Source organism: Gadus macrocephalus, chromosome 7 (genome assembly GCF_031168955.1).
Source record: "Gadus macrocephalus chromosome 7, ASM3116895v1".
NCBI lineage: Eukaryota > Metazoa > Chordata > Actinopteri > Gadiformes > Gadidae > Gadus > Gadus macrocephalus.
Window position 1 is genome coordinate 8,510,374 of NC_082388.1, and position 26,323 is coordinate 8,536,696.

Sequence of the window (26,323 nt, forward strand, 5' to 3'; positions counted from 1 at the left end):
AGATTGGGCGCAATTTCTCGCCCAATCTGGCAACACTGTTAGTGGATGACAAGTCCAGATATCCACCGGAGAAGACCGGAGAAACGGCACGGCGATAGACTCGCCCTTGTTATCAAGGCTCTCATCTCTTCCGTGTTGGCAGTCATTGTAACACACCGGTCGTCATTCATGCGCTTATGGATCCGAAAATAAACTGCTTCAAAAAGGGGTGGTCCTCCGTGGTGTAGAGGAGTCGAGAGAGCATTTTAAAGGTTAGCTCGTTAGCCTAGCATCCATCGCATCCAGCTGAACCGATCCCTTCGTCGGCGAGCAGCTCGGTCGTCAGAGGACCTACAGGGTATGGTCGGTCACAATACACTGCTGAGAATGTGCAGCAGAGTCCACCACTGCTCGGAGTGAAATACGTGTCCAGAATTAACATTCGCTGACGAACCAGAAGCCCCGGGGCTGACCCCCGGTAGGCGACCGAAGCATGGCCGGGAACCCTAGGAGGGGCGCAGGGCTGATCGGGCTGATGAAGGACGCCTTCCAGCCCCACCAGCAGCCGCTGCAGCCCCACCAGCCGCCCGTGGTCGACAAGAAAATGGTCGAGAAATGCTGGAAACTAATGGACAAGGTAAAGCGATGTCCATGACTTAATGATAAACATAGACACATCAACACTGTATTGATGGTGTAAACAATGGGGCATTGTTTTACCCCTCAATACTCTGTCCATTGGAAGGAATCTTTAGCATTCGAAAGGGTTGATGGGCATTAATGTGGGCAATTTGTTCAAGTCACTTTGTTTGATTGCTTAGATTGTTTGCATGAAGGCCACGTTTGCAACGTTTAAGACTGGCGTTTGTCATGTTTCCTAATTCGGCTTTTGCATTTTCCAATACAATACACGAGTAGGGTTTAGGATTGAGAATTGTGTTAGTCAGCAGTGCAACTGTTGACATCAGATATGATTAGTGCATGGACTTATGAATTCTTATTAACGACACTTCATACCAATTGGCTATTTTTATATTTTGTATTTTTGCATATTATGAGAGATATGTCATTGGATAGAGTCATGCAAATTATAACCATATATATTGGTAGACATTGCCGATGTGGGAACCAAAGCGTTTATTATAAACAAACATTAACATGGTTTTACGTCAATGCGTTAATTAGTCACTTACACGGTGGAGTAAAGCAATGGATGGTTGCAGCTGTAATCGGCTTCATTCTCACTTTATCACTTAGCTAATCATAACATTGCCTAATCCAGTGCTTCCCAACCTTTTGGGACTCATCACCATGGATCTTCCCTACCAGAGATTCAAGGCACACCGATTTAAAGTTGTTGTGCAGGATTATGAAAACTGTCCCACAAATTATTAGGTTATTATGTTAATGTAGAACTAGGATATTTGCGATTGGCAATATAGCCTACATCAGACCGTCTCTCACGTGGATACTGGTAAAAAAATGGCAAGCAATTCAATTATTTGTCACATTTATATTGATACCGAGCAAAAACTTGCGTAACATAGTACATTTAAAGATTATTTAAGCAAATCATAAATAGTACCTATTTTATTAGTAATCTAGACCTATTTAAGCGTTATGTATTAAATTGCACAAGATTTTGTCTTGCACTGGCAAGATGGTCAATTAGTTCCTTCTTAATAAATGGACTTCACTCATAATAACATTATTGTTATCATGAGTAACATTATTGTATCCAGTGTCCCAGAGGGATTCTAGCACCATGAACGTGTACTCCTGGATACTTGAAGGACAAGGCCATCTTAGTTGTTTAATATGCTTGAACTCCATGTTAACGTCTATTCATTTCCACTGACATCGAAAGGAACATTTCCTTAATTTGATTCCTATAAAGTCTGTCTCTTTCACAGTATTTATTGTTGAGGAAAACCAATCCAAAATGTTGGGGGAAATCTCTGCTTCACTAAAAAATAATTAAGGGAATCTGAAGTGATAACCGAAAAGCCAACGTTTACTATCCATACTGTCAGTGTGCAATGGACACTTTGGTTAGTAGGCTACAGAACTCAGAACACTCAAACACCCGTTGGCACCGGGATAGCTTTGTTACTACTATGCTTAATAATAATCACTGGACCTATTGATCAATTAAATAAAGATGATTATGTGTGTCGTTAACGGACAGAGCTTATTATTATTATTATTATTTTTTGCTAACCTTAAAAGAGGTTGAAAATTATGGTAGTATGACTTTTTATGGGAAATTGGAAAAGTGCCCTTTTCTTTTCACCAACCACTACAGTGGTTGTATTATTGAGAGTGGGTGTAAGAAGAGCACAATAAGTATTCATTAGTGGCCAATCCCCGCATCGTTCCTTTATGGTTGTAGAGGTTAGACTAGAATGTAGGAACAGTTACATGTTGAGAGAATATAGTAGTTTACAGATAACTGTTCACCCCCATGAAACATCTATTGTAAGAGTTTACATTAGTCATTAAGCTGTATTCTAAAGGAGGCAATATATCATCCAAATATTGTTTTCAACAGCAAAGAGCTCCGAAGTAGGGGGATTACTTTCATTCAGTGCCATCTATTTGTGGCAATGATTCAACAGAAATGTATAATAATATTCAGAAAAGAATATTAGTAGTGAGACGGCACACTATTTTCTATATGTCCCTGCTCAACATTTCACATGCTTTTCTGTTGACAGCTTTTCAAATTGTAAGCCTAGTAGAGACAGCAACTTTTAGCCTTACCCTAACCCAGACCACAAGTTTAGTCGAATTTGATTCTTTAATTGAAACATAAACGAGATATGTCTTTGCATGATCTTTTTACCCTTTATCCTCTGGTTAGAAAATACTGTCTATTTGTGGAAAAAAAGCAAAGATGTTTTGGTATCAAATACAGACATTCTACAACATCAAATCCATAATACAAAGGCCTTCTTGAATTGGGGTAATTAGCCTATGAATTAAACGCTTTTCTAATTCCCCCAACAGGTGGTCCGCCTGTGCCAGAACCCCAAGGTTGCGTTGAAGAACAGCCCGCCGTACATTTTGGACCTGCTGCCTGACACCTACCAGCACCTGCGCACCATACTGTCGCGCTACGAGGGCAAGATGGAGGTGCTCGGGGAAAATGAGTATTTCCGTGTGGTGATTGAGAACTTGACCAACAAGATCAAGCAGACCATCAGCCTGTTCAAGGAAGCCAAGGAGAGGATGTACGAGGAAAACTCTCAGCCAAGGTAGGTCGGCCTCCTCTCTTCAGGATTTGTCAACGCACACCATTGAGTCATTGCGCAGAGATTTTTATCGTACAGTTTATTTTGTTTTTTTAAGGGGCATCTGATAAGTGGCAGGTAGGGATCAGTGGTGCGCATTCATTCAACCCCAGGACTTTTCGGCTGTGAGTCCAACAGCCTCACCCCACGGCTATCCTTCACTACTGCACCGCCTCTTAAATGCTGTATCATGCTTGTATGCTTAATATTCCACATCCTATACTTTAAAGGGGAACTTATAAGACTGAGTACTGCAGTGCTTTGTGTACCTATTATTGAAGAAGAACGTTGTCTGCATCATCAATTCCATTTCTGCAAACTTTGCCTCAAAGTTGGACCCTTAACGTAAATGTTCTTAATCAGACCAATGCATAACTTCAATCCCTGACATATGATGTCAACGGTCACATTTTGAGATTTGTGTAGCTGAAAATGTTTTTGTTTTTCTATGTTTTTTTACACATCGTATATACTGTATTTGAAGCAGTAGTCAGTGTTAGAAAATAGCAACTGGATGGTTCCTCTTGAACTGATTTCAGAGGCTTGTTGTATACATTCAACTATATCGACTATGAAATAACATAAACATTGCCTAATGGCCAGGGCGGAACACTTTCTGTGCAATTGTGCTAAAGGTTTTGTATCGTCGGGAAACCACGGTTACGGTATCATTTAATTTGGGCTCGATTTGGGTCTGGATATTAAGGTTGTTGGATATTAAGGTTGGATATCTTAATGGACATGGATATTAAGGTTGTTTTATTTTATGTTTGCCACAAGACTCTGACTCGAATTGAGTCGTAGTCCTGGTATCGTCTATTCCTTACTGTATTGAAGAATATATTGGATCATCTTACAAAAAGTGGACATAGACTTTGGTTTGTGTCTGCAATGTATTGGAGCCTGATCAATCAAATCAGTCCATGTTTCTTGAAGTCTGTTTCTCATGTTGTATTTTCTGAGAAAATGTCTGAGTTAAGGATCATTATTTCCGTTCTTTTTTTTTTCTTTTTTTTTGCATACTTGTGACTGGCAGATGTGACAGAGTTCACTTCCCCTATTCGCAGAAACCGTGAGCAGAACAAAAATCTCTTCTTATCGCTCCCTTTACCTCTGATAGGCATCACTGCTGCTGTGGCGTATTCATTGTCGGAACACGTTGATTGGTTCTGCCACTTGTAGGACTTGTGGGCATTTGTGTCTGCTGCACATTCAGTTGTGTATGTATCATGATCTTTAGAGAAGATGAATGACATCATTAGAGAAGATGATTGACAACAAGTAAAAGTAAAAATACAGTCCCACTGTAACCTGTGAGACCGGGCGATATGAGTCCTTTCGTCTGTAGTAATAAATATTTGTAAATGTGTTGGTTGGGTTCATTTCTGTATGTTATATGAAGTCAAGAAAACAAGGAAATGATCATCTGTAGTGACAATTGTTTGAATTCAGCATGTAGAGAATTATTTTTGGTTAATTGTTCTGTTCCGAAAGGAAACTGTCATGGAGGATATCGTGGTATCCAACGCCTTTATGTCTAGCCTCGTTAGGCAGCGTTGTAAAGGAAGACGACACGAAAAGCAGACTTCCTGAAAACAGTGAAGGACATTTTCTGTGCTTTCACTATTTCGCAATTGTACTTGCATTACCGGGAAACTTCATAACACTTCTCGGTTCATCACCCAGCTGGGCTTAGGTTTTTGAACCCCAGACAGTTTGTTTTTTTAGGTTGCATGCTTCAATATTTAGCCATGTAAATAAGCAAGCTCTTCTGGTGTAATCCGAGTCAAATCGATAGACGACTAAGACGTTTCTGGTTCCTGTAGCTACTAGTAATGCAACACTATTTCTAAGACCAACCTTGTGTTGTTTTCTGGAGGTACGTTGCGCAATGATATGCATCCTAAAGTTTCGACATTCAACTGCTCAGGTCTCTTTGCTCTATTTGTTAAGGAGAGCAACAAAATAACATCGAATAAGAACATAATGAAACGACTCATGGCAGAATGAAGAGTGGACCTGGACATTGATGTGTGAAGCGTGGAAGATATGCCCAATTATGCATTTGTATTTTGTAAATGATTTACACATTTTAGACTCATCCTATCAGCACAGCTCATTGGACCCCTAATAACTATTTGCTGCACCATCCACTGGAGGATGAAAACGCAGAATCAATGAAATGAAGACACAAAATCACAAACTCATCCAAAATATTATTTTGTCAATATATTAATGGATATGTCGTTTTGAACTTGTGGTGAACCCTGAGATTATTTGGCAAAATACAAATTTTGTTCAATCTATAAATCTGAATGTGGTAAATTACTAACCCTTTAAAAAAACAGTTTGGGTAAAGATTCTGTTATGGATGAATTCTGTATCTTTTACCAAGCTAGTTTTAGCTAAGGCATGCTCCAAAGTCCAAATGCTTGTTTTAGGGTGTGGAGCATAGTAACCGGTCTCTGAGCCATGTTCCCTCCAAAGCTCCAATGCAAACCTGATGCCCCTCTCCCTCTGGTTTCTCAGGCGCAACCTGAGCAGCTGTCTATGAGCCTGGTTCCCTCCACAGCTCCCGTACTGAAATCATGTTCCTCTCTCTCTTCTCAGACGCAACCTGACCAAGCTGTCTCTGATCTTCAGTCACATGCTGGCCGAGCTGAAGGCCATCTTCCCCAACGGCCTCTTCCAGGGCGACAACTTCCGCATCACCAAAGCAGACGCTGCAGACTTCTGGAGACGCTCCTTTGGGGACAAGTGAGTGTTTCTTCAGCCCAGGATCATCGACAACCGTCACAACAATGACAACCACTCCTTGTTGTTGTCCAAGCTCATGCGACTAGGCCCTATTTCCAGAAGCTGGTTTTCCAGGTTAACCGGATATGTAAATTCAGAATTCAGGGGAATTCCATGCCTTGACTAATCTAATATCAGTTACCATGTTGAGCCATGTTGTGGGCCTCACCTTAAGCTGTCCTGGTACACAGCAGGTTTGGGCCTTGATGACTTCCCTACAGTTGTAACATCTACTTCTTGGATGATGGCAACAAACAAGTTCTTATGGGAGCGCTAACCTAGCCGAGCCATGAGGTCTAGCGGTGCAGTAGCTATGCCCTGTTGTCTAGTGGTACAGTAGCTTAGCCTTGCTGGCTAGCAGCACAGTAGCTAAGCCCTGGGTTCTAGCGGTACAGTAGCTAAGCCATGGGGTCTAGGGGAACAGTAGCTTTGCCCTGGGGTCTAGCGGTACAGTAGCTAAGCCACGGGGTCTAGCGGTACAGTAGCTATGCCACGGGGTCTAGCGGTACAGTAGCTAAGCTATGGGGTCTAGCGGTACCGGAGCTAAGCCCTGGGGTCTAGCTGTACGGCAGTAGTGAGCGCTTATTTGGTTTTCGGCGTGGGGTCTATATTTGACACTCTATATGCACCTAGAAAAATTCTTTTTTTTAATAAGAGGAGAGCTTCAGCTTATCTCTTTAAATTCCGAATGTTATATTATTTTGCGCTACGCAAAATAATATATAGTGAAAATAATCATTGAAACATCGTTGCGACACAATTGAGTGTAGTAACACAGAGAACCAGCTACAACATTGATGAATTGGTGAATTGCATTGGCTTCTATGAGCTGTCGGCTTTCAGCCGCGAGCTTAGTGACCGTCTGCAAAGAGCAAAACTGAAAAAGACCACAATGGTAAACTTTCAATCGCGTCTCCATTATTGACTCAAGAGCCCCAAAACTCGTCCCATATAGGCATGGGCTCTTTATGGTCTTACTGCAGCCTTAAGTTTTGAAAAATATATCTCTACTTATTTTTAAGGAATTTCCTTTTAGCAGAAATGTCAATATACATTTCTTTTTGCAACAATTTCAGTAGCGTTGCCATTATTGATTGTTCAATAGAGGCATGGCCTCTCTATGGTCCTACTACAACCTTTGTGATGGGGAGAGGGGAGGGAGTGGGAAGATGAATTGGTTTGAGGCACAGACCTTTTCGATTGTTGTAGTATTTGAGTTATGTGATTTTACTGTATAGGGTGGATGTTGATATAATATTTTTTTTTTGTTAAATAATGGTTTTAAAGATTATACTTGTAATATGTTCAATCTCTCCATATTTCCCCTGCTCATTGCTGTGTACAAATTTACTGTATGTACACCCTTCTGTTGCCGGCAGACTCATAGAAACCTCCCGGAAGGGTGCGCTTTGCGAGCACAAAAAAAAATTTGCAAGCAGAAAAATAAACATTTCACCTCCGCTGTACGGAATAATAAACTAGAGCTTCACCTTTTTTTTCAGATGTAGATTCATATATTAAACATGGATAGATATTTTTCATCACATATCTATTACTGTTTGTTGAATGCTAGATGTATTCAACTTTTATAGAGCCTGCCTTTTCATTCGGAAGTAGTAAATGAATGAACAAACTCGGCTTTAAAAAGGTATGAAATGTTAATGACTGCTGTGGAATTCCCTGATTTATCAAATATTTAGGGTCCGCTATAATATGGTGTTTGAAGCCTTTCATGAAGGCGCATTTCAAGGTCAACCAATTTGAGAGTGAGTGAATTTGTCCTACGAGATTGATATCAGCTGTTAGGGAAACCGAACATCCCAACAGCCCAGGGTTTCTCTCGCTTAGTTGAGACAGAGTTCTGGTTTAAGCTTTGCCGTACCTTAACCCTGGCAGACCCTAATAACATAATAACATCAGAATATTGTTAGGCCAGTTGTCGAAGTTTGTAAGTAATAATGATAAACAAACAAACCAAAAGCAATATCAGCGACATGATTTCCTTGTACATGTCTTGATGTGTACGACCCCAGACTAGTGGTCCTAGTTTACACTGTAATGTGGTGACTGGGAACAGTGGTAACTTGTTTAGCGGTAACTTGTTCAGTGGTGACTGACGTCCTTCCTGTCCTGGCAGGACCATTGTGCCCTGGAGGACCTTCAGACAGGCCCTGCATGAGTTCCATCCCATCAGCTCCGGGCTGGAAGCCATGGCCCTCAAGTCCACCATCGACCTCACCTTCAACGACTACATCTCTGTGTTCGAGTTTGACATCTTCACAAGGCTGTTCCAGGTAGGCTCACTGCTCTGACCAACAACCGTTTGCACAGACGGCAAAATCTCTCCCTCCCTCTCCTCGCTCTCTCCCTCTCTCTTGGTCCCCGTCTCTCTGTCTCTTTGTCTCTGTTTTACCCTCTCTTTATCTCTCTGTCTCTCTCTCTCTCCGCCTCTCACCCTCCCTCTTCTCGGTCTCTGTCTGTATTTATGCAACCTATAGTGTTTTCTCTGACCGTTTAGTCCACATTTGCGCGGGCGGTTAATTTCAGCCCCATGGTTACCCTTCCTGCTAAATGAGAGGCACAAGGGCATGTGGTAGTGGAAGTTGGGCATGCAGGAGGGTCAGTTGTTTGAACCGGTGTTCGGCGTTGAAAACCCCACGGGGCAGGCCTCCAAGTCTGAGAAGTTAGGTGGCCACAAAGAAACGTAGGGGTACAGGAAGTCGCACGTTGGTGTTCATGAATAGGGAGTTCTTAAACCTGCAAGAACCACTTAATTAGGCTAAATGTAGTTGAACAGCTCAAACTCTCACATGATGTTCACAGAGGAAGTGGCCTGCGAGGCACAAATAGAAGCACAAATTAATGATTTATCAGAGGACTTTATCTTATGCTCACTGAGCTCCATTTATCCTGCTCAACAAACCACTTAAAGAGGCTTAATGGTCAGCGTCAGTTGTTGCATTTCTCTTTTAATCATTTTCTTGCACTTTGCACATTGTTGGTACTCATGGTCAACTTCCTATGTGCAGATGTTCAACTGTTTGATTAAGGTGCATGATTAAGGTGATTAAACCTGTTTTGGTGTGCTTTTTGTTAAGTCTTTTGGAAGCTCCCCATGAAGGTATTGGTGTTTGCTTATCACCGTCCCATCCTTGATCCCAAAATATGATAACAAATGATCCATATATTTTTGCTTAAACTCACTTCCCTCACATTTATACAGCTCTGCTTTGAACTTCTTGATCCTACTTATTTATGCTTATTTTAAGTAGTAGAAACATTCTAACTTGTGATCACACTGCCATCTAAAGGCGAAAATCGACCATTGGTGCACATATATATGCGCGGCGACCCAGGTTCGATTCCGGGGCGTGGTCATCTTCTCCATGTCCTCTCTCCCATACATACATACATTACATTTTCTAACTCACTGTATCTTTATGAATAAAAAAATCATAAAAAAAGCAACAAATAAATCTTAAAGAAAATGTTTCAATCAAAGATTTAAGTTGTCTTGTTTGAATCTGTTTTGCAGAAGGCAATGTAAAATGCTGGGAGCCCTGTATTGGCCATACATGATCATGATGTTTCAAACACAGTATTTTTCCTTTCATCTTTTAGATATCTAAACCTTAAAAAGTAATTTAGCATAAACCCTGTTTGAGCTTCTCCGTACTTGGCGTTGTGCAACATAGAAGCCCATGTGTTTTGCATATGTAAATGTGTGTGTATGTCTGTTTGTCACAGCCATGGGCATCTCTATTAAGGAACTGGAACAGTCTAGCTGTTACACACTCCGGCTACATGGCCTTCCTTACCTACGATGAAGTCAAGGCCAGACTGCATCGCTTCATACACAAACCGGGCAGGTAGGACCCCCCCCCCTCTTCCCGGGGCATTAAGCCTGTATTACACTTGCATGCAAAGAGCCGCAAAGATCTTCTCCAGAGGTTGCAGACAAAACACTACGCCCCAGTGTTTTGTCTTGTTTTCCCACAGCCAGACGCAAGAATAAAATGAAAGCACCCGGGGGAATCCAAACCCTGTGTTTTCATTTGGTTGCAGTACACTCTCCTCTTCTCAGCATTTAATTAGAAGGATTTTTACATAGTTTGCACTAGAATGAATAGCGTTTTCAAGTCATTTTCGTTGGTTACGTACATTTAGGTTTGGTAAAACTACACCAGCCCTTTTGTACATGTGTTATGGAAGAATTGATGCAAGCAGCTTAGCCAGGATTAAAGTCAGGTTATCCAGTTGCAGCAGGGATCTTTGCAGACCTGCCGTACGTAGACGTGTGATCACCGCTGAGTTGTTTAGACTCCAACTCATCGTGTGTTTATTTTGGTATGGCGCCAAAAACAAGTAATTATAGAAATGGAGGTAGGAGCAGGGATTAACACCAAACACCGGCTTCGGCTTTCTTTAAATCTGTGCTGGAAAGCTGTGCCGATTGTGGTCTTCACCTGACTGATGACCCAACGCTGCACTCTGTGCGTTCCAGCTACATCTTCAGGCTGAGCTGTACCCGTCTGGGCCAGTGGGCCATCGGCTACGTGACGGCCGACGGGAACATCCTGCAGACCATCCCCCACAACAAACCCCTCTTCCAGGCCCTCATCGACGGCTACAGGGAGGGCTTGTGAGTGGACGCCCCAGAGCCCACCTCTGGTTCTGTATTTTGAGATGTTTGTAACTGAGTTTATAAATTGATGTGATATTTGAGGCTGATCTTAAAATCATGGCTGAGGAGGCCATTCGAGTGTCAGCAATAGGGACAGATAAGAAGAGTTGGTGTAAATTAGATATAAAATGGACATAAGATATGCTATGTGATAAACTGATTTTTGGGCTCATTTAGAGGCGCCTTTCATGGCTCCCAAGGTCACCTTACAGAGCATAAAATCATCATAAATCGTTAAAAACAAGACATTGTGGAAAAACTACAAAAACAAAACAAACAAACAATCAAGACAGTGATCAGTTAGACGTTGTGTGCGAGTTTGAACAGGTGAGTTGTGACTTGAAGGTTGTAATGGTGTCTGACTGTTTTATGTGAGGGGGGAGGGAGTTCCAGAGCCTGGGTGCTGAACAGCTGAATGACCGGGCACCCATTGTAATGAGTCGTGATGTGGGGATGCATAGTAGTCCAGCAGAGGTTGAGCGGAGGGAGCGGGAGGGAGTGTATTCTTGGAGGAGGTCGCAGAGGTAACTGGGGGCTAGGTTGTGGAGAGCTTTGTAGGTGAGGAGTAGGGTTTTGTATTGGATGCGGTAGTGTACTGGGAGCCAGTGAAGTTGGATGAGGACAGGGGTGATGTGGTCAGATGATTTGGTGCGGGCTGATGATCCGGGCGGCTGAGTTCTGAATGATCTGCAGTCTGTTGTTGAGTTTGGTCGGGAGTCCGGTGAGGAGGGCGTTGCAGTAGTCTATGCGTGATGTGACAAATGAGTGAACCAGGATTTCAGTGCTGGATTGGGTCAGTGAATGGCGGAGTCTGGCGATGTTGCGGAGGTGGAAGAATGCTGTCCGGGTGATGTTGTGAACATGGGGTGCGAATGAGAGGGTGTTGTCCAGGATGACGCAGAGGCTCTTGACTTTGGAGGAGAAGGGAAATCGTCAACATATCAGAGTACATGGAGCATGGAAGAAAGTTTGTGGCTCAACTTTTTTGTTCTGCTTGTACTTCACGCATATGATCAGGGCCTCTGTTGTTTTACTGAAGGCAGTGTATTTTGAAATGAGGTGTGTATGTCTTTCCCTTCCAGCTACTTGTTCCCAGATGGCCGAGCCCAGAACCCAGACCTCACTGGACTGTGCGAGCCCTCCCCACAGGACCACATCAAAGTCACCCAGGTTAGTCACACACGCACACGCATTCCACATTTTTTTGTTTTCTGTTTTACGTTAACTTGGAGAGATGCTTTTGCCAGGCTAGGCCCAGAGTAACCGAAGCCTTACTCACTCTACATAGGGACCACTTATCCAGCCTTCAATAGTTCGTTTTGGGCCAAACTATCCTGTGTTATCATGCTAAAATACTATGAATTAATTTTTCCACTGTACATTTTTCTTTGTTGAACGCTATGCAGGTATTGATAGGGTAAAGATATTGGCCAATTTCGATCAAGAAAGATCTACATGGGATATGCCAGACCTCCTTATGTGTTCTCTCTCCCTCGTCTCCCATTTGTGTTTTACAGGAGCAGTACGAGCTCTACTGCGAGATGGGCTCCACCTTCCAGCTGTGCAAGATCTGCGCAGAGAACGACAAAGACGTGAAGATTGAGCCATGCAGCCACCTCATGTGCACCTCCTGCCTCACTGCCTGGCAGGTCAGACACGCGTTAACCTGTAAACCGTCCTACAACCTAATGCATGCTTTCCTGCTAACGTTCCTACATCCACATGCAGGCTTTCCTGTAGATGTTCCTACAACCTCATGCAGGCTTTCCTGTAAACCGGGGGTCACTAACAGGCGGACCGCGGTACGGACCCGGACCTATAGTCAATCAATTATTCAAATATTTTTAATATTGACGGGGCGCAGCGTTTCTAGACATTACGGTACTGGTTTAGCGAATCAGGAAATCCATTGACCAATTGCATTCGAGTTAAGCCATCCCACGTGATGCTACTCAGCCAATTGAATCTGTACATTCCCGGCACAGGCTGCCTGGCTCACAGTGAGCGATCTTGTGAGAGATGACAGAGAGAAGAGCGAGAACTACAGAGAAATAAGTCAGATAAGAGAGAGTAATACAGCGGGAGAAGAGTGAGAAAGACAGCGGGAGAAGTGTGAGTAAGACAGCGGGAGAAGAGTGAGAAAGACAGCGGGAGAAGAGTGAGAAAGACAGCGGGAGAAGAGTGAGTAAGACAGCGGGAGAAGAGTGAGTTATACAGCGGGAGAAGAGTGAGTTATACAGCGGGAGAAGAGTGAGTTATACAGCGGGAGAAGAGTGAGTTATACAGCGGGAGAAGAGTGAGTTATACAGCGGGAGAAGAGTGAGTAATACTAGTCGGAGAAGAGTGAGTTATACAGCGGGAGAAGAGTGAGTAATACAGCGGGAGAAGAGTGAGTAATACAGCGGGAGAAGAGTGAGTAAGACAGCGGGAGAAGAGTGAGTAATACAGCGGGAGAAGAGTGAGTAATACAGCGGGAGACGAGTGAGTAATACAGCGGGAGAAGAGTGAGAAAGACAGCGGGAGAAGAGTGAGAAAGACAGCGGGAGAAGAGTGAGTAAGACAGCGGGAGAAGAGTGAGTAATACAGCGGGAGAAGAGTGAGTAATACAGCGGGAGAAGAGTGAGTAATACAGCGGGAGAAGAGTGAGTAATACAGCGGGAGAAGAGTGAGTAAGACAGCGGGAGAAGAGTGAGTAAGACAGCGGGAGAAGAGTGAGTAAGACAGCGGGAGAAGAGTGAGTAAGACAGCGGGAGAAGAGTGAGTAATACAGCGGGAGAAGAGTGAGAAAGACAGCGGGAGAAGAGTGAGTTATACAGCGGGAGAAGAGTGAGTAAGACAGCGGGAGAAGATTGAGTAAGACAGCGGGAGAAGAGTGAGTAAGACAGCGGGAGAAGAGTGAGTAATACAGCGGGAGAAGAGTGAGAAAGACAGCGGGAGAAGAGTGAGTTATACAGCGGGAGAAGAGTGAGTAAGACAGCGGGAGAAGAGTGAGTTATACAGCGGGAGAAGAGTGAGAAATACACCGGAGACAGAAAAAGGCGCTCTCTAAGAAGAGAAAAGTGGACAGCGATAACGGAGCTTTCAACCCAGAATGGACAGACTCATTCATGTTCATTCTTCTCACTGGAAACACAAAACCAGGTTGTCTCATATGCTCAGAGACAGTGGCACTCATAAAAAGTGCCAGTGTGAAGCGCCACTTTGCGACAAAGCACAACGTTTTTCAACCAACCATACCCACTCAAGTCTGAACTGCGGTCACAGAAAATAAGCAGTCTCGGAGCCCAATATGAACAATCCAACCGGATCCTGACCCATTCTTTCACTGCCCAACAACGTGCTAATGAATGTTCCCTCAGAGTCACTTGGATTTTGGGTCATCACAAAAAGTGATTTACTGATGGAGGGGTTGTCAAGGAGTGCATGAGTGCAGTAGCTGAAACCTTACCTGAGGGGAAACAGAAAGAAGAGCTTTGTGACAAAATAAAGCAAGTACCCATGTCAGCATCATCAGCCACAAAGAAAAATGCAATGTTAACCCAGGATGTGCTAGCCCAGCTGGATGAAGCCATTCATAAGGTACCATGTGTAGGCTTAGCTGTAGACGAGTCCACTGATGTGTCTGACAAGGCTCAGCTGTTAATTTATGTAAGGTTCTTCAACCAAGAAAAGAAAGAGTTCTGTGAAGATGTGTTAGGTGTAACTCCCCTTAAGACCAGTACTAGAGGAGAGGACATCTACCTGGCCATTAAGGAGAGGTTAACAAAGCGAGGAATAGAGCCAAAACAAGTGGTTTCAATAAGATGGAGCCCCTGCCAGGATAGGGAGAGAGAAAGGAGCTGTGGCAAGAATGAAAGAGGACAATCCTGAGCTCATCTCTTACCACTGTATAAAACATTAGAGCGCTTTTGGTCCATCAGAAGGGAAGTAGCAGCTTTCTTGGAAGAGCTGAGAAGTCAGAAGGCAACAGAGTTTTCTCTCTTTTTAAAAGATGAGAAAAGGATGGATAATGTGCCCTTTTTGGTTGATGTCACTTCACACCTTAATGAACTTAATTTAAGGCTACAGAGCAAGGACAATGCAATTTGTGAACTGATGACGGCTGTCCGCTCCTTTCAGAGGAAACTTGAGGTGTTCAAGGAAGACCTGCAGGGAGACTGTGCACACTTCCCAGCAGTGCAGGAACAGGTTCAGGGACAGAGAGATGTTTCTTCTTTTGGTGACTTTGGCGATAAGCCGATTGTAAACTTCTCCAAACGTTTTGACCGCTTCCGCTTTGGACAGCAGCTCACCTTGTTCATTCAGAACCCATTTCTAATCACAGATGTCACTGGGTTCTCATTCTCAAAGGAAGTCACACAGCACTTCAAATGGGCCAATGCTGGGCTTCTCAGATGCAACTGATTGATCTCCAAGCAGATGTGGCGCTGAAAGAGCCAAGCTAAAACTATTCAATTCTTAAGATGTGTTGAGATATCTGTTTTTGAAATTGGTTGAAACTGTTAAAACATTCACAAAGAAACAGGGGAAACTCAAGCTGCTGCTATACTTTATTTTATTTTTCAAAAGAAAAGTATATATTTTATCTATATTTTAAGATTATTATATTTATTTTAACCATTTTGATTTTAAATGTAGCCCTTCTTTTCCTTGAAGAGATTCGTTTCAGTTGAACCTCCTTAAATAATACATATATTCAGTATTATTCAGTATAATTTTATAAAAGTGACAGTAAATATTGTCTAAAAATGTTATTGAATTGTTCTTCCTGTATTGATCTGTTGTTGATTACATCCAGACGTTGATAAAACTACTAGGCTACTTCAATCTATATCACACTGAATCATAACGCAAGTTAGACATTATGATGTTCCTGACCTTTGCTTGAGGACATTTCCTCTAACTGGACCTATTTGAATGCTGTAAACGTTCCTACAATGTCACACCCGTACCCTTTTGATTGTTCTTACAAAATCACAGCCTAACTTTAAACACTCTGTTTAAAGTTAAAGAGGACCTATTATACTACTTTTCTGGTCTTCATTTCTTATTAATGACTCCTATAGCGCAACCTGACACGAATCACAGCACAAAAAAATGATGTAGATTTTCGGGAAACTCTTCCTCTCATCTGGGCGCTTTCAGTATTCTCTGTCAACGCTCGGTTTCGTCCTTCTCCGCCCCCTCGCCCCCCTCCTGCCAACCCCACTCCGTTGTGATTGGTTACTGTCAATCACCGTAGATTTGACCAGGCATTTGGGGGCGTGGCAGGAATGCCTCTACGTAGATGATTTCCCGGAAATGTGAACAAGTGAATCGCAAACGTTGTCCCGAGTGTTTAGAGCTCTGCACAGCCACCCCAGACTGTCAGCAGGGAATACGTCCAAATGCATGTACGTCATTATTTGAAACTTTAGTATGGTTAAACATGACTATCAATCATTATAACAACGTTTATAGGTCATAAAAGTCAAGAAAGCATAATAGGTCTGCTGCCAGCTCAACCCTGTTGCTTGCGCTGACAGTCGCTCACCGCTCTCACCAGGAGTCCGAAGGGCAGGGCTGCCCGTTCTGCCGCTGTGAGATCAAGGGGACCGAGCCCATCGTGGTGGACCCCTTCCGGCCAAAGCCCAACGGGGCTTCCTTCGCCGGCTTCCAGGGGCCCTGCAGGGCTGAGGGCAACGAAGAGGACGAGGACGACCGCCTGGAGGACCAGCACCTGGTCATGAGCAGGCTGGCGTGCTCCAAGGTACTGGAGCCATGTCCCCCCCCCCCCCCCCCCCTCTGTAGTACTAGAGCCATGTCCCCCCCTCACCCCCCGCTGTAGAACATAAAGTGTGTGAACATAAATTAAGGCAGGGGTTATCAAAGTTTTGACAGCTGAGGGCCAATTTAGGAACTCAAAATTTGACTGAGGGCCACCAAAGGAAAAACAATTAGGCGGGAAACGCCGTCAGCATCCCAGTGGTGAAAAAAAACATTGCACCGTGGACCTCGTGGAGTGAGGTCAAGTGAGGTATAAATCACGAAACTGAGGTTCATCCTTTCAAAGTAATGTACAGTCGGATTAAAACTAACAAATGTAACGGGTTTGAAAGCTAGAGAGAGTCCACTTTTCTCTTTATATTTATTTATTTTTCAATTAATATTGATATAATAATTAAAAAATATAATGATAATTTAATTTATATTTTTTTCTGTATGTCATTGCGGGCCGCCAGGAATGTTTCTGCGGGCCGCCATTGGCCCGCGGGCTGCACATTGAGAACCATTGAATTAAGGTGTGTGTCTGTGTGTGTGCCTGTTCAGGTAGAGCGTCCGTCCTCCCCAGTGTCTCCACTCCCCCCTGTGCCCCCCCGACTGGATCTCCTACAGCAGAGGCCCACCACTGTGGGGCCGATGGGTCTGGGGGCGACCGCTAAGGCAAGTTACCTTATGGGGCGACCGCTAAGGCAAGTTACCTTATGGGGCTAACGCTAAGGCAAGTTACCTTATGGGGCTAACGCTAAGGCAAGTTACCTTATGGGGCTAACGCTAAGGCAAGTTACCTTATGGGGCTAACGCTAAGGCAAGTTACCTGATGGGGCTAACGCTAAGGCAAGTTACCGGATGGGGCTAATGCTAAGGCAAGTTACCTTATGGGGCTAACGCTAAGGCAAGTTACCTGATGGGGCTAACGCTAAGGCAAGTTACCGGATGGGGCTAATGCTAAGGCAAGTTACCTGATGGGGCTAACGCTAAGGCAAGTTACCTGATGGGGCTAACGCTAAGGCAAGTTACCTTATGGGGCTAACGCTAAGGCAAGTTACCTGATGGGGCTAACGCTAAGGCAAGTTACCTGATGGGGCTCACGCTAAGGCAAGTTAACTAAAATATCAAAATAACCTGTACTTGGGCTTCTTGGGTAGAATATGTACCGATAAATAGTATAGATATGATCTATTTTGTCACAAAATTCTGTTAGCAAAAAAGTGTGAATAATTAGCCTGTCCACCTGCAGTACCCACCCCCAGCCACAGGAGGGTGAGCGACCCACAGGTCGGGGACGATTGATGGAGGAATCTGTTCTACAGCTACTAACAGTCTCCACCTCCCCACCACCACCCAGGTCCTGGCTCCACACAGGGACAAGCCCCTCCCCCTGCCCCCAGCCCTGCGTGAGCTCCCCCCGCCTCCTCCCCCCGAGCGCCCCTCTCCGGCCCCCCCCTCGCAGGACGTCCGGCTCCAGAGGAGGCCGCTGCCCTCCACCCCGGACCAGCCCAGCTGGGCGGCCAACTACATGGTCCCCCGGCCCGTATCCAAGGCCCCGCTGGCCCCCGGCGCCCCGCCTCCTCCGCAGACCAACGGGGCCGAGGCCTCCAAGGCCCCCGCCGCCGCCGCCGCCGCCGCCACCAACATCATCTACTGCCAGGCCACCAGGTACGCTCGGGAGAGCTCCGGGAAGCCCTGTCCCTCAACCCCTGGCCCTCAACCGTCATGTCTGCACCACTAGTCTTCCACTATTCTCCCCAGTGGTCTCAGTGGACTCATACGTTGAGGAGCCTGTTCCACAGCGCCTCAGGCATCTCGTTGTGCCGTGAACACGTTACTGGGGTAACGCATGCCCCTGCATGCATCAGCTCAGCGTGGCTGATGGGGCAGGCCCTGAACGGGCTCTTTAAGCTGGAGGCCGCACACCTGTCCTCTGCTTGTTGAGTGGCTGTTTACAGGGGAGCCGGCGGTAGTTTTTCTAAAGACGGTTCACTGGCTTTGTTTCTCCTTAACTTGAACGGGAGGTTTTCTCTGCGTGTCGAAAGCTGTAAATGAGTTTTAAAATATATTCTATCTAATAATCCAGAGTGCGCTGTTTTGCTCTTGGGTGATATAAATATCTTTACCCTTTGTAATACAGTCTACTCCGTGGGTTTTCTGTCTCCTGGGATCTTTCAGCCAGACTTAGGATCTGGATCATGGATCAAGTTGTCTACAGCCCGGTAACGTGGGAGAACAAGGTTGAGGGTACCTGGCTAGAAGCAGGTGCACAGCAGTGGCCTCTGCCAGAACATGATGCGTGGCCCTGACGATGCAGGCGCTGTGGATCCCGATGCTCACTGACCCCCCCCCCCCCCCTCTTCTCCCCACTGGTTCCAGGCCCTTCCAGGCGGCGGCGGTCAGCGAGGACATGGTATCCCCCGAGGGGGAGGAGAACGAGTACATGAGCCCCACCTCCCTACCGGCCTCTGGGGCCCCGTGGGTCATACCGGGGGCCCTGGTCCCCCCTCCGCCCTCGGCTCAGGCGTCCCGCCACAACGACCTCGGGTAGACCCCGTCCCCTTGCCTCTGCCACTGCTGCACACAAGTGGCACCGTTTTAACCTGGCCCCTTCTTTATGCCCCCCTATGTCCAACATGTTAATGCTATCGTTAATGATTGAGGTTTCATTGTAAAGAAAGGGCTATGCTTTAAACCTTGCCATATATGTCTCCCAGCAACACTTATACAATAAACTGGCCGGGTTTCCACCGAGATGACCCAGAACTTTTAGTCCCAGGTACTACATTTCCAGGGACTAAAAGGTTCCTTCAGCCCCTTATTTTCTGTGTTTCCACCGCGCTGTGAAGACCCACGAAGGTCAGGCAAATTGAGGTCATTTTACATCAGACACATAACAAATTAAACACAGGAAATGGAGAGAAACAGAAAAATCGGACCAAAGAAATTGCATTAACTATCAGTTATGAGGCCAATATGCAGCATGTTACAATGAGCGTCGCCTCAACCCAATATAGCCAGTGAATACGAGGTTGTGCTCTGTACATTCATCTGTTTAACCCAAAGAGGGCCATTTGAGTATATTTACAGTGCATCCTACGTTTTTTAAGCTGAGATAGTATTATATATGGCCACCAGGGGGTGCTGTAGCATCAGTTTGGAAGTGTGTTGTGTGTTTTTATGTGCGTGTGGACAATTCTGATGGAATCTCCCCTTCCCGTACTCATGTGGTCGGTCCTCTCTGTCCTCCCTCAGCCCCATGACGTGTGAAGACTTGGACGACCCCCAGGTGTACGAGTCCATGTGTAACATCCAGGACCAGGTGGCCGAGGCCGCGGCACCGGCCCTCGACTCTGGTAACGCACAGCCACTCATCTACTTTTACCAGCAGACACTCATGCCGTCAAGCCAAGTTGCCCAAAATACGTCCGAGTACTGAGCAGTGAAACGGACGGTGTTTCAGATGATGACAGCAAGGTCTTCAATTACCACCGTTGACATTAGTATAGTGAAAGAAGTGTTTTCTTGCTGACGACCTAGATTAAATGATCATATGATCATCCTTTTTTTTCAGAAGTCTATCTATATGCAAATGGTTGCTTCAAGGAGTACGCCCATAGCCTTCGTCTTAGCCCGACTAAGACGAGTCGTTTAATTAAGAATTTATGGTTAATCATGCATCCAGAAGGGGTGTTCACTACCATTGACTTGCAGAGTTACTAGCCTATCCTTTGTTCATTTGAGGGGAATATACCTCAGTGTTCCCCCCAGCCTTGTATGGTTAAGGCGGCCACCTTAACAACAATAGGGCCCCGCCTTGACTACCAATGTATAAAAATATATATCTAAAAAATAAATATTAATATATTTTAATTATTATGCATTAACAAAGTAGAAAACTCTTTTAAGGAAAGAAAACATACTTCCATCAGGTATAAAAAATAAAGATGAATAATGCACCAGTAATACTGTTCACAACAATGGTCGTGCCATAAAGCTTTTTGAATGGAATTGAAACGGAGACAAAGCTTACACTTTCTGTGAGAATAGGTGTGGACGTTTTGGCAATTTTAAGGCAAGGCAAGTCACATAATATAAGATTTTTCAAATTCCAGGCCATTCATAGTACAAAAAAAAAAAAGGATCATATGTGGATGTAAAAAATCTGAAATACAATATTAGTTAACAGCTGTGGAAAACAGATTATTTCGAGCCCTGATTTAAAACGATGACCTGTTGAAGCAGACCTTACATGTTCTGGAAGTTTGTTACAGAGCTGTGGTCTGTTTTTTTTTCTTTTTTTATATATTTATATATTTTTTTTTACTAAGTTGCCTCAACATGCTTTGGTTGAATCCTGGGATCAGGGAGCAGGTCAGTCCCTGATGACGTGGGAGCTCACAACACACGCAGATCAGAGATGTTTTTCAATAGGACACGTGCTTGGCATTAACACAGTAGAGCAGACTTTGTAGCTTATGGCCATCTCTCACTCACTGACTCTCCGTCTCGCCCTTCCTCAGTCCTCATCTCTTACTCTCACACACTCTCAACCACGGAGACCAACACACAGGGCTGTCTTTGTCAGCAGGGGAGTGTCTGGCGTGTGTAGAGATTAATTGACCTGCTGTGACGAGCCGGTGCAGAGTGAAGTGCAGTTTTTGATTTTCTGTCTAATGAAGGGGATGAGAAACGGCCCTGTTTTCTCCCCCTACGTCACAATGATTTGTGGACTATTTTATACAAGGCTTGCATCCAGGAAGGGCCCCTGTGTACAACGGCCACATTCAGACCACCCTACGTGCACCAGTGCATAAATTCAGTTTGCACCAAGTCATCAATCATGTCTGAAGTGGGTTTTCGACAGCCCTTGTCGCACATCAGTTCGACCTTGTACAAAGCCCGCTAATTGAAGCGGTCAGCAGGAACTTACATGCTTGAGTTTCGAGCATAAATAGTGAGGACGCGTCTGTCACGTCACCCGTTGGCTGGCATAAGATGTGTAAATCTACAGTGTGTTACTATTGGTTTAGATTTGGGCCACCAGCAGCAGAACCCGTCCATATTTGGTATTTGAGGGTGGGACTTGAATGCCTGGTTAGCACCAGTCTGGTGGTCTAAACAAATTAATATTCAATCCGTAATAACTTTGGAATGACATTAGTGCCAACCAGGAGCAAGTGAAAATGCATAATAAATAATTATGAACTAGCCACTGAGATCCCTGGCAAACAAAGAATTAAGCACCACTCGCTGTGAACAACCTGAAGGCCGTCAGAGGAATTAAGTGTAAGTCTCCAGCCTGGTTTGGGAATGAGGGAAAGGGCATGTCAGAGTTCTCAGTAGTTTTTATTGATGCATTTATTAAGCTGTCCCGTGATTGTTCTGAGGACGTGCAACAGGAGCACAGGCTTTCAAACGGGGTCTCATCTAGCAGAGCATACATATGGGTGTTTTGAAGTGTTTATGTTTTTAGGACACGGTACACTTCAAAAAACGGTGCACTGGGCGCCTTGTGTGTGGTTAAACAAATGACCACGTTTACCAAATAGATTGAGCAGGAAACATGACACTGATCTTTATTACCTCATTGTTAACATCCGTTTGCTCCTCCGTGGTAGCGGATTGCAATTATTTGTTATTATCGTTTCAATTCATATTCATTGGTGCCTACTGTTTATAAAAAACGAAATGTTAAAACAATTGCCGGTTTGCTAGTTTGTAATTTGATTTAAATACAACATGCGTGCAAAATTCGTTTTCTTAATGCATTTTTATAATTAATTGAAATCTTTCACGATGAGCTAATATCAGAGGCCAAACATCGTTATTGATTTAACGTGCAGCTCATTGTGCAGCCTTTCACAACACGAGCCCTGTCACGCTCCGTGTCCCTTCCTTTGTCCTAACACGGTGTTCTCCGCCGCGCAGAGCGTCCCCGCCACTCCCCCGTGGCGCCCCAGGACAAGCCGGCGGAGGCGGAGGGCGTGTACGAGTACGACTACCCCCGGCCCATGGCCCCGCCCGCCCCCGCCCGACGCACACTCTCGGACATCTCCGGCAGCTCGCCGGCCTTCAGCAGCCTGAGCCTGGACCGCTCGGGGGCCCTGGAGCCCTGTACGTACCCCGGCACCCCCGCAATCTACCGCCGCCGATAACGACCCGCCTTGTGTTCCTCGCCACTCCTGGGGCTCCTCTGCACACTGGTCAATAGGTGGCGCAGCACTGTCGCGCCGTTGTAGCGACTCCCATGTGCACAATCGTTCCCCACCGTTCCCCACACCCCCACAACCATTGCCTGCAATGATCATTGCAGGCAATGATTGTGAGCCCAAAGTTGGAAGTCGCTTCGGGTCTAAGTTTGGTCTGCTGAATGTCTGTTATGGACACGGTTTCCATCCTCCTCACCTTCTAAACAGATGCCTCTTTATATGGAGGCTGTGTCTCGTGTCAACAGCCTGAGCTGGTTGAGTATATGTTAGACATGTATGAATAACGTGCGTAATTTGCCGCATTCACACCATATGGGCGGTATCAGGGAAGTGGGAAGCATTCCCGTGGACTCTATGGCATTCTCACACCCGCACAGATGGTAGTCTTCGGAGGGAAGGATGGCAACGTATGGGGACACCGTGATGTACCATTGGGCGTTTCATTGAATGCAGAATTATAGCCTTGCTGGCTATATATAACATGAACTATTAATCATATTCACAATGTGCCCGATTTAAGCCTCTATCGGCTGCTCTTTTACTGGGCAGAATACAAAGAAACACATTGCTACCGCTTCTTGTCCTAGTGTGGCCCCATCCACCTGCTGTGGTTGCCAGCTCTCGCTCAATAACAACCAGCAGCCAACCCAAACAGGCAGGAGTCCTGTCCAAACTCAGCTAGGCCCGGTCTTCTTTTCGCTCCACCTGAAATTCCCCGATATTAGTCCTGGTTTTGCCGCCATTTTCTCGTCAGCTTTCTTATACATGCACCACGGTATTTTTTGCAGCTGAAGGCCCTTGGTATGCAGTCATTTGTCCAAAAGCATGCGTGCAAATAGTGCTGTGTTGTAGGGTACACCACTGTGTGTCGTTTAAATGTCCTCTAACCAGGAGCCCCTGTAGTCACATAGAAACATGTAAAGTAGACTTCAAAGAACATTCAAACTGTATCATCTAAAAAATATATCATGTATAGCGCGGAACTTGCACTTTTTGCCATCAGTAAGTTCTACAAATGTCTTGATTGTTGCACAAAAAATCCACGGTTACTTGGGGGGGAGAGGCCCGTTAGTACTTGGGGGGGGAGAGGCCCGTTAGTACTTGGGGGGGAGAGGCCCGTTAGTACTTGGGGGGGAGAGGCCCGTTAGTACTTGGGGGGGAGAGGCCCGTTAGTACTTGGGGGGGGGAGAGGCCCGTTAGTACTTGGGGGGGGGAGAGGCCCGTTAGTACTTGGGGGGGAGAGGCCCGTTAGTACTTGGGTCTGTGGCGCCCGCTGTCTGCAAAGCTCCCTCCTTCATCAGGGGACTTGGCCTCATCAGCTGCCGTCGCCCCTCTCTGGGGCCGTCCTGCTAAACCACGGGGGTCTTCCTCCGGAGCCCAGTACTCAGTGATAGGTCCAACTCTGTCCGGTGTTGCTATTCCCCATCTCACCCCTGTGTTTACACCCCCCCCCCCCCCCCCCCCCCACAGCCTTGTTCGCAGCGGGCTCGGACCTGGAGCGCCCCCCCAAGCCCCTCCCGCGCCGGACCAACTCGGACCGCTGGGGGCGGCCCCTGAACCCAGAGGTGCCTCCGGGGTACATGGCCCCCGCCACGCCCTCTCCCCCCGCCGCCGGCGCCATCAGCGGGGAGATCGAGGGCCTGATGTCCCAGGGCTACTCCTTCCAGGACATCCAGAAGGCCCTGATGATCGCCCAGAACAACCTGGAGACCGCCAAGAACATCCTGCGCGAGTTTGTCTCCGTGCCCTCGGCCGCGCACGTCGCCACGTAGCAAAGCCGCCCCCCCCCCCCCACCACCCCCGCCTCCCACCACCGACCCTCAGCCCTCTACACGCTCTCTCTCTCACTCTCGCCATCTCTCTCTCGCCGCGCACACTCCAGTGTTCTTTGTGTGTCTGTCCGTCTGTCTGTCTGTACACGCCGTGCCATTACAGTAGATTGCATTGAACCACTTTAAGCACTTTGCTGAATGTCCAGATATACATGCCAAAAGGTTAGGGGGAGGCCGACGCCCACACTGCTGAGTTTCTTGGAACTGAACCAAAATGCACAATTGTGATTGGTTCAAATCCACGATGTGATTCACCACAGATGGTACAGTCTCTGAGGTTTAAGTGTTGGGTGACTCTTGAAGTGTCTTAAGGAAGGTCTTGTCGGTTTGGGTCGTACCATTCCTGAGGCGGGGGGTTGCAGCACGATGGCGACGTGTCTTAGCGACGTTTTGCCAAGCTGCAGGTTTAAGTCGAGGCAGCACAAACTGTTACAAACGGAGTATATATTTCCAGTTGTTGTGTCTTACAGCCGGCAGCTTCAGTCTTGAACAGGCTTATTGAGAAAAGTGTGTTAAAACAAATATTTATCTGACCACCAGGTTGTTTTGAACTCATGGGAGTTTTCATGTGGAATTAGTGTGGTCTGTGCTTCAGCTGACTGTGATTGGTATCGCTGATCTCAGCGTGTCGTCACGTGTTGGGACGACGTAATTTCATGCGACCGATCCTTTCCTAGCTCCTAATCATTGCCTTGGTGATGTTCAAAAAATATATATAAAATGAGTCAAAAAAGCATCTAGTACATTCTGGAAGTGTATTCAGTGTAGTGCTAACCGTGGCTGGAGTCTTAATTTTAAGCTCGTAATTACCTTGTTTTATTTTTCTAAAATCATGTTACTTTTTCACCATTAACCGTGGTCTTACTGAAATTAATTCTGTGAATAGCTTATTTATATACGATGATTTTTATTTCTGCCGAATGAAAACGTCTCTCTGGGAACCCCATGTATATTCCACTCTTTTTGGGAGCTGGAGAAGAGGAGTCTTGATCCCGGGACTGAGGTACCCGGAGCTACGCGGTGCACAGTACTAGTAACGCGCCCCGGGGGCACGGGAGGCCCTCGGCCCGACGGAGTCCCACACCAAAAGCATTTAAAACACAAAGTGTCATTTGGAGTGTCGGCAGGCACTTCTGTGTGCGCTTGCACAGAATAATTGCCATATGTTTTGCCTTAAGTCAGGCTCAAATGGTACTGGTGGAATTATTGTATGGACATTTTAAAGAGTGAGCAAACGTTGAAGTTCAACCGCAAGGAAACGGTGGCAACTCTCGTAGAATACGGTGTTGTGGCGCTGTTCCTCGCGTTGAGTTTTTAGTTTTTTTGGGGGGTTTGCTTGTGCTTAAATGAAATAACCTTGATAGTGCCGTTTTAATGTGAAAACCCCCCTGCGAGGGCAGATTTGTAATGATAGTGCAATTAACATGTGTTTTTACCAGTACTATATGACGTCTTGTGTGAGGACAATAGTGCAAGCTATTGCTGTCACACGGTCGACCTGCTCATGGTTACTGCAGAAGTTACTGGTGGTCTTTAAGTGTGGCTGTTAAATACTTTGATAATATCCACTTGTAGGAATACATGTTTGTTTTAGAAATCATTATTAACCTTGGATAATTTGTTTTTTTCATACTTGCCTACTAAAAAAGCTTTTTTGTCATTGCATATGTAAAGATTTTATTTATTGATTCTTTTTTTAATATCAGCATTTATTGTGTTCTCATGTGTTCATGCCGAAGCCATTAAGATTTTTAATTAAACAGTATTTTTCGTTAA

At 45.5% G+C, this 26,323-nt stretch overlaps 1 protein-coding gene across 1 annotated transcript; it reads left to right on the forward strand.

The window, feature by feature from the left end:
* On the forward strand, window positions 1–26,323 carry LOC132461354 (E3 ubiquitin-protein ligase CBL-like). The gene is made up of 15 exons (XM_060056435.1): window positions 1–616; window positions 2,989–3,236; window positions 5,883–6,029; window positions 8,206–8,362; window positions 9,816–9,937; window positions 10,573–10,710; window positions 11,835–11,922; window positions 12,270–12,401; window positions 16,298–16,501; window positions 17,062–17,175; window positions 17,861–18,171; window positions 18,883–19,050; window positions 19,759–19,859; window positions 22,435–22,620; window positions 24,186–26,323. The coding sequence occupies exons 1-15, from the start codon at window positions 473–475 to the stop codon at window positions 24,485–24,487; spliced, it is 2,562 nt and encodes an 853-aa protein (XP_059912418.1). The 5' UTR covers window positions 1–472; the 3' UTR covers window positions 24,488–26,323.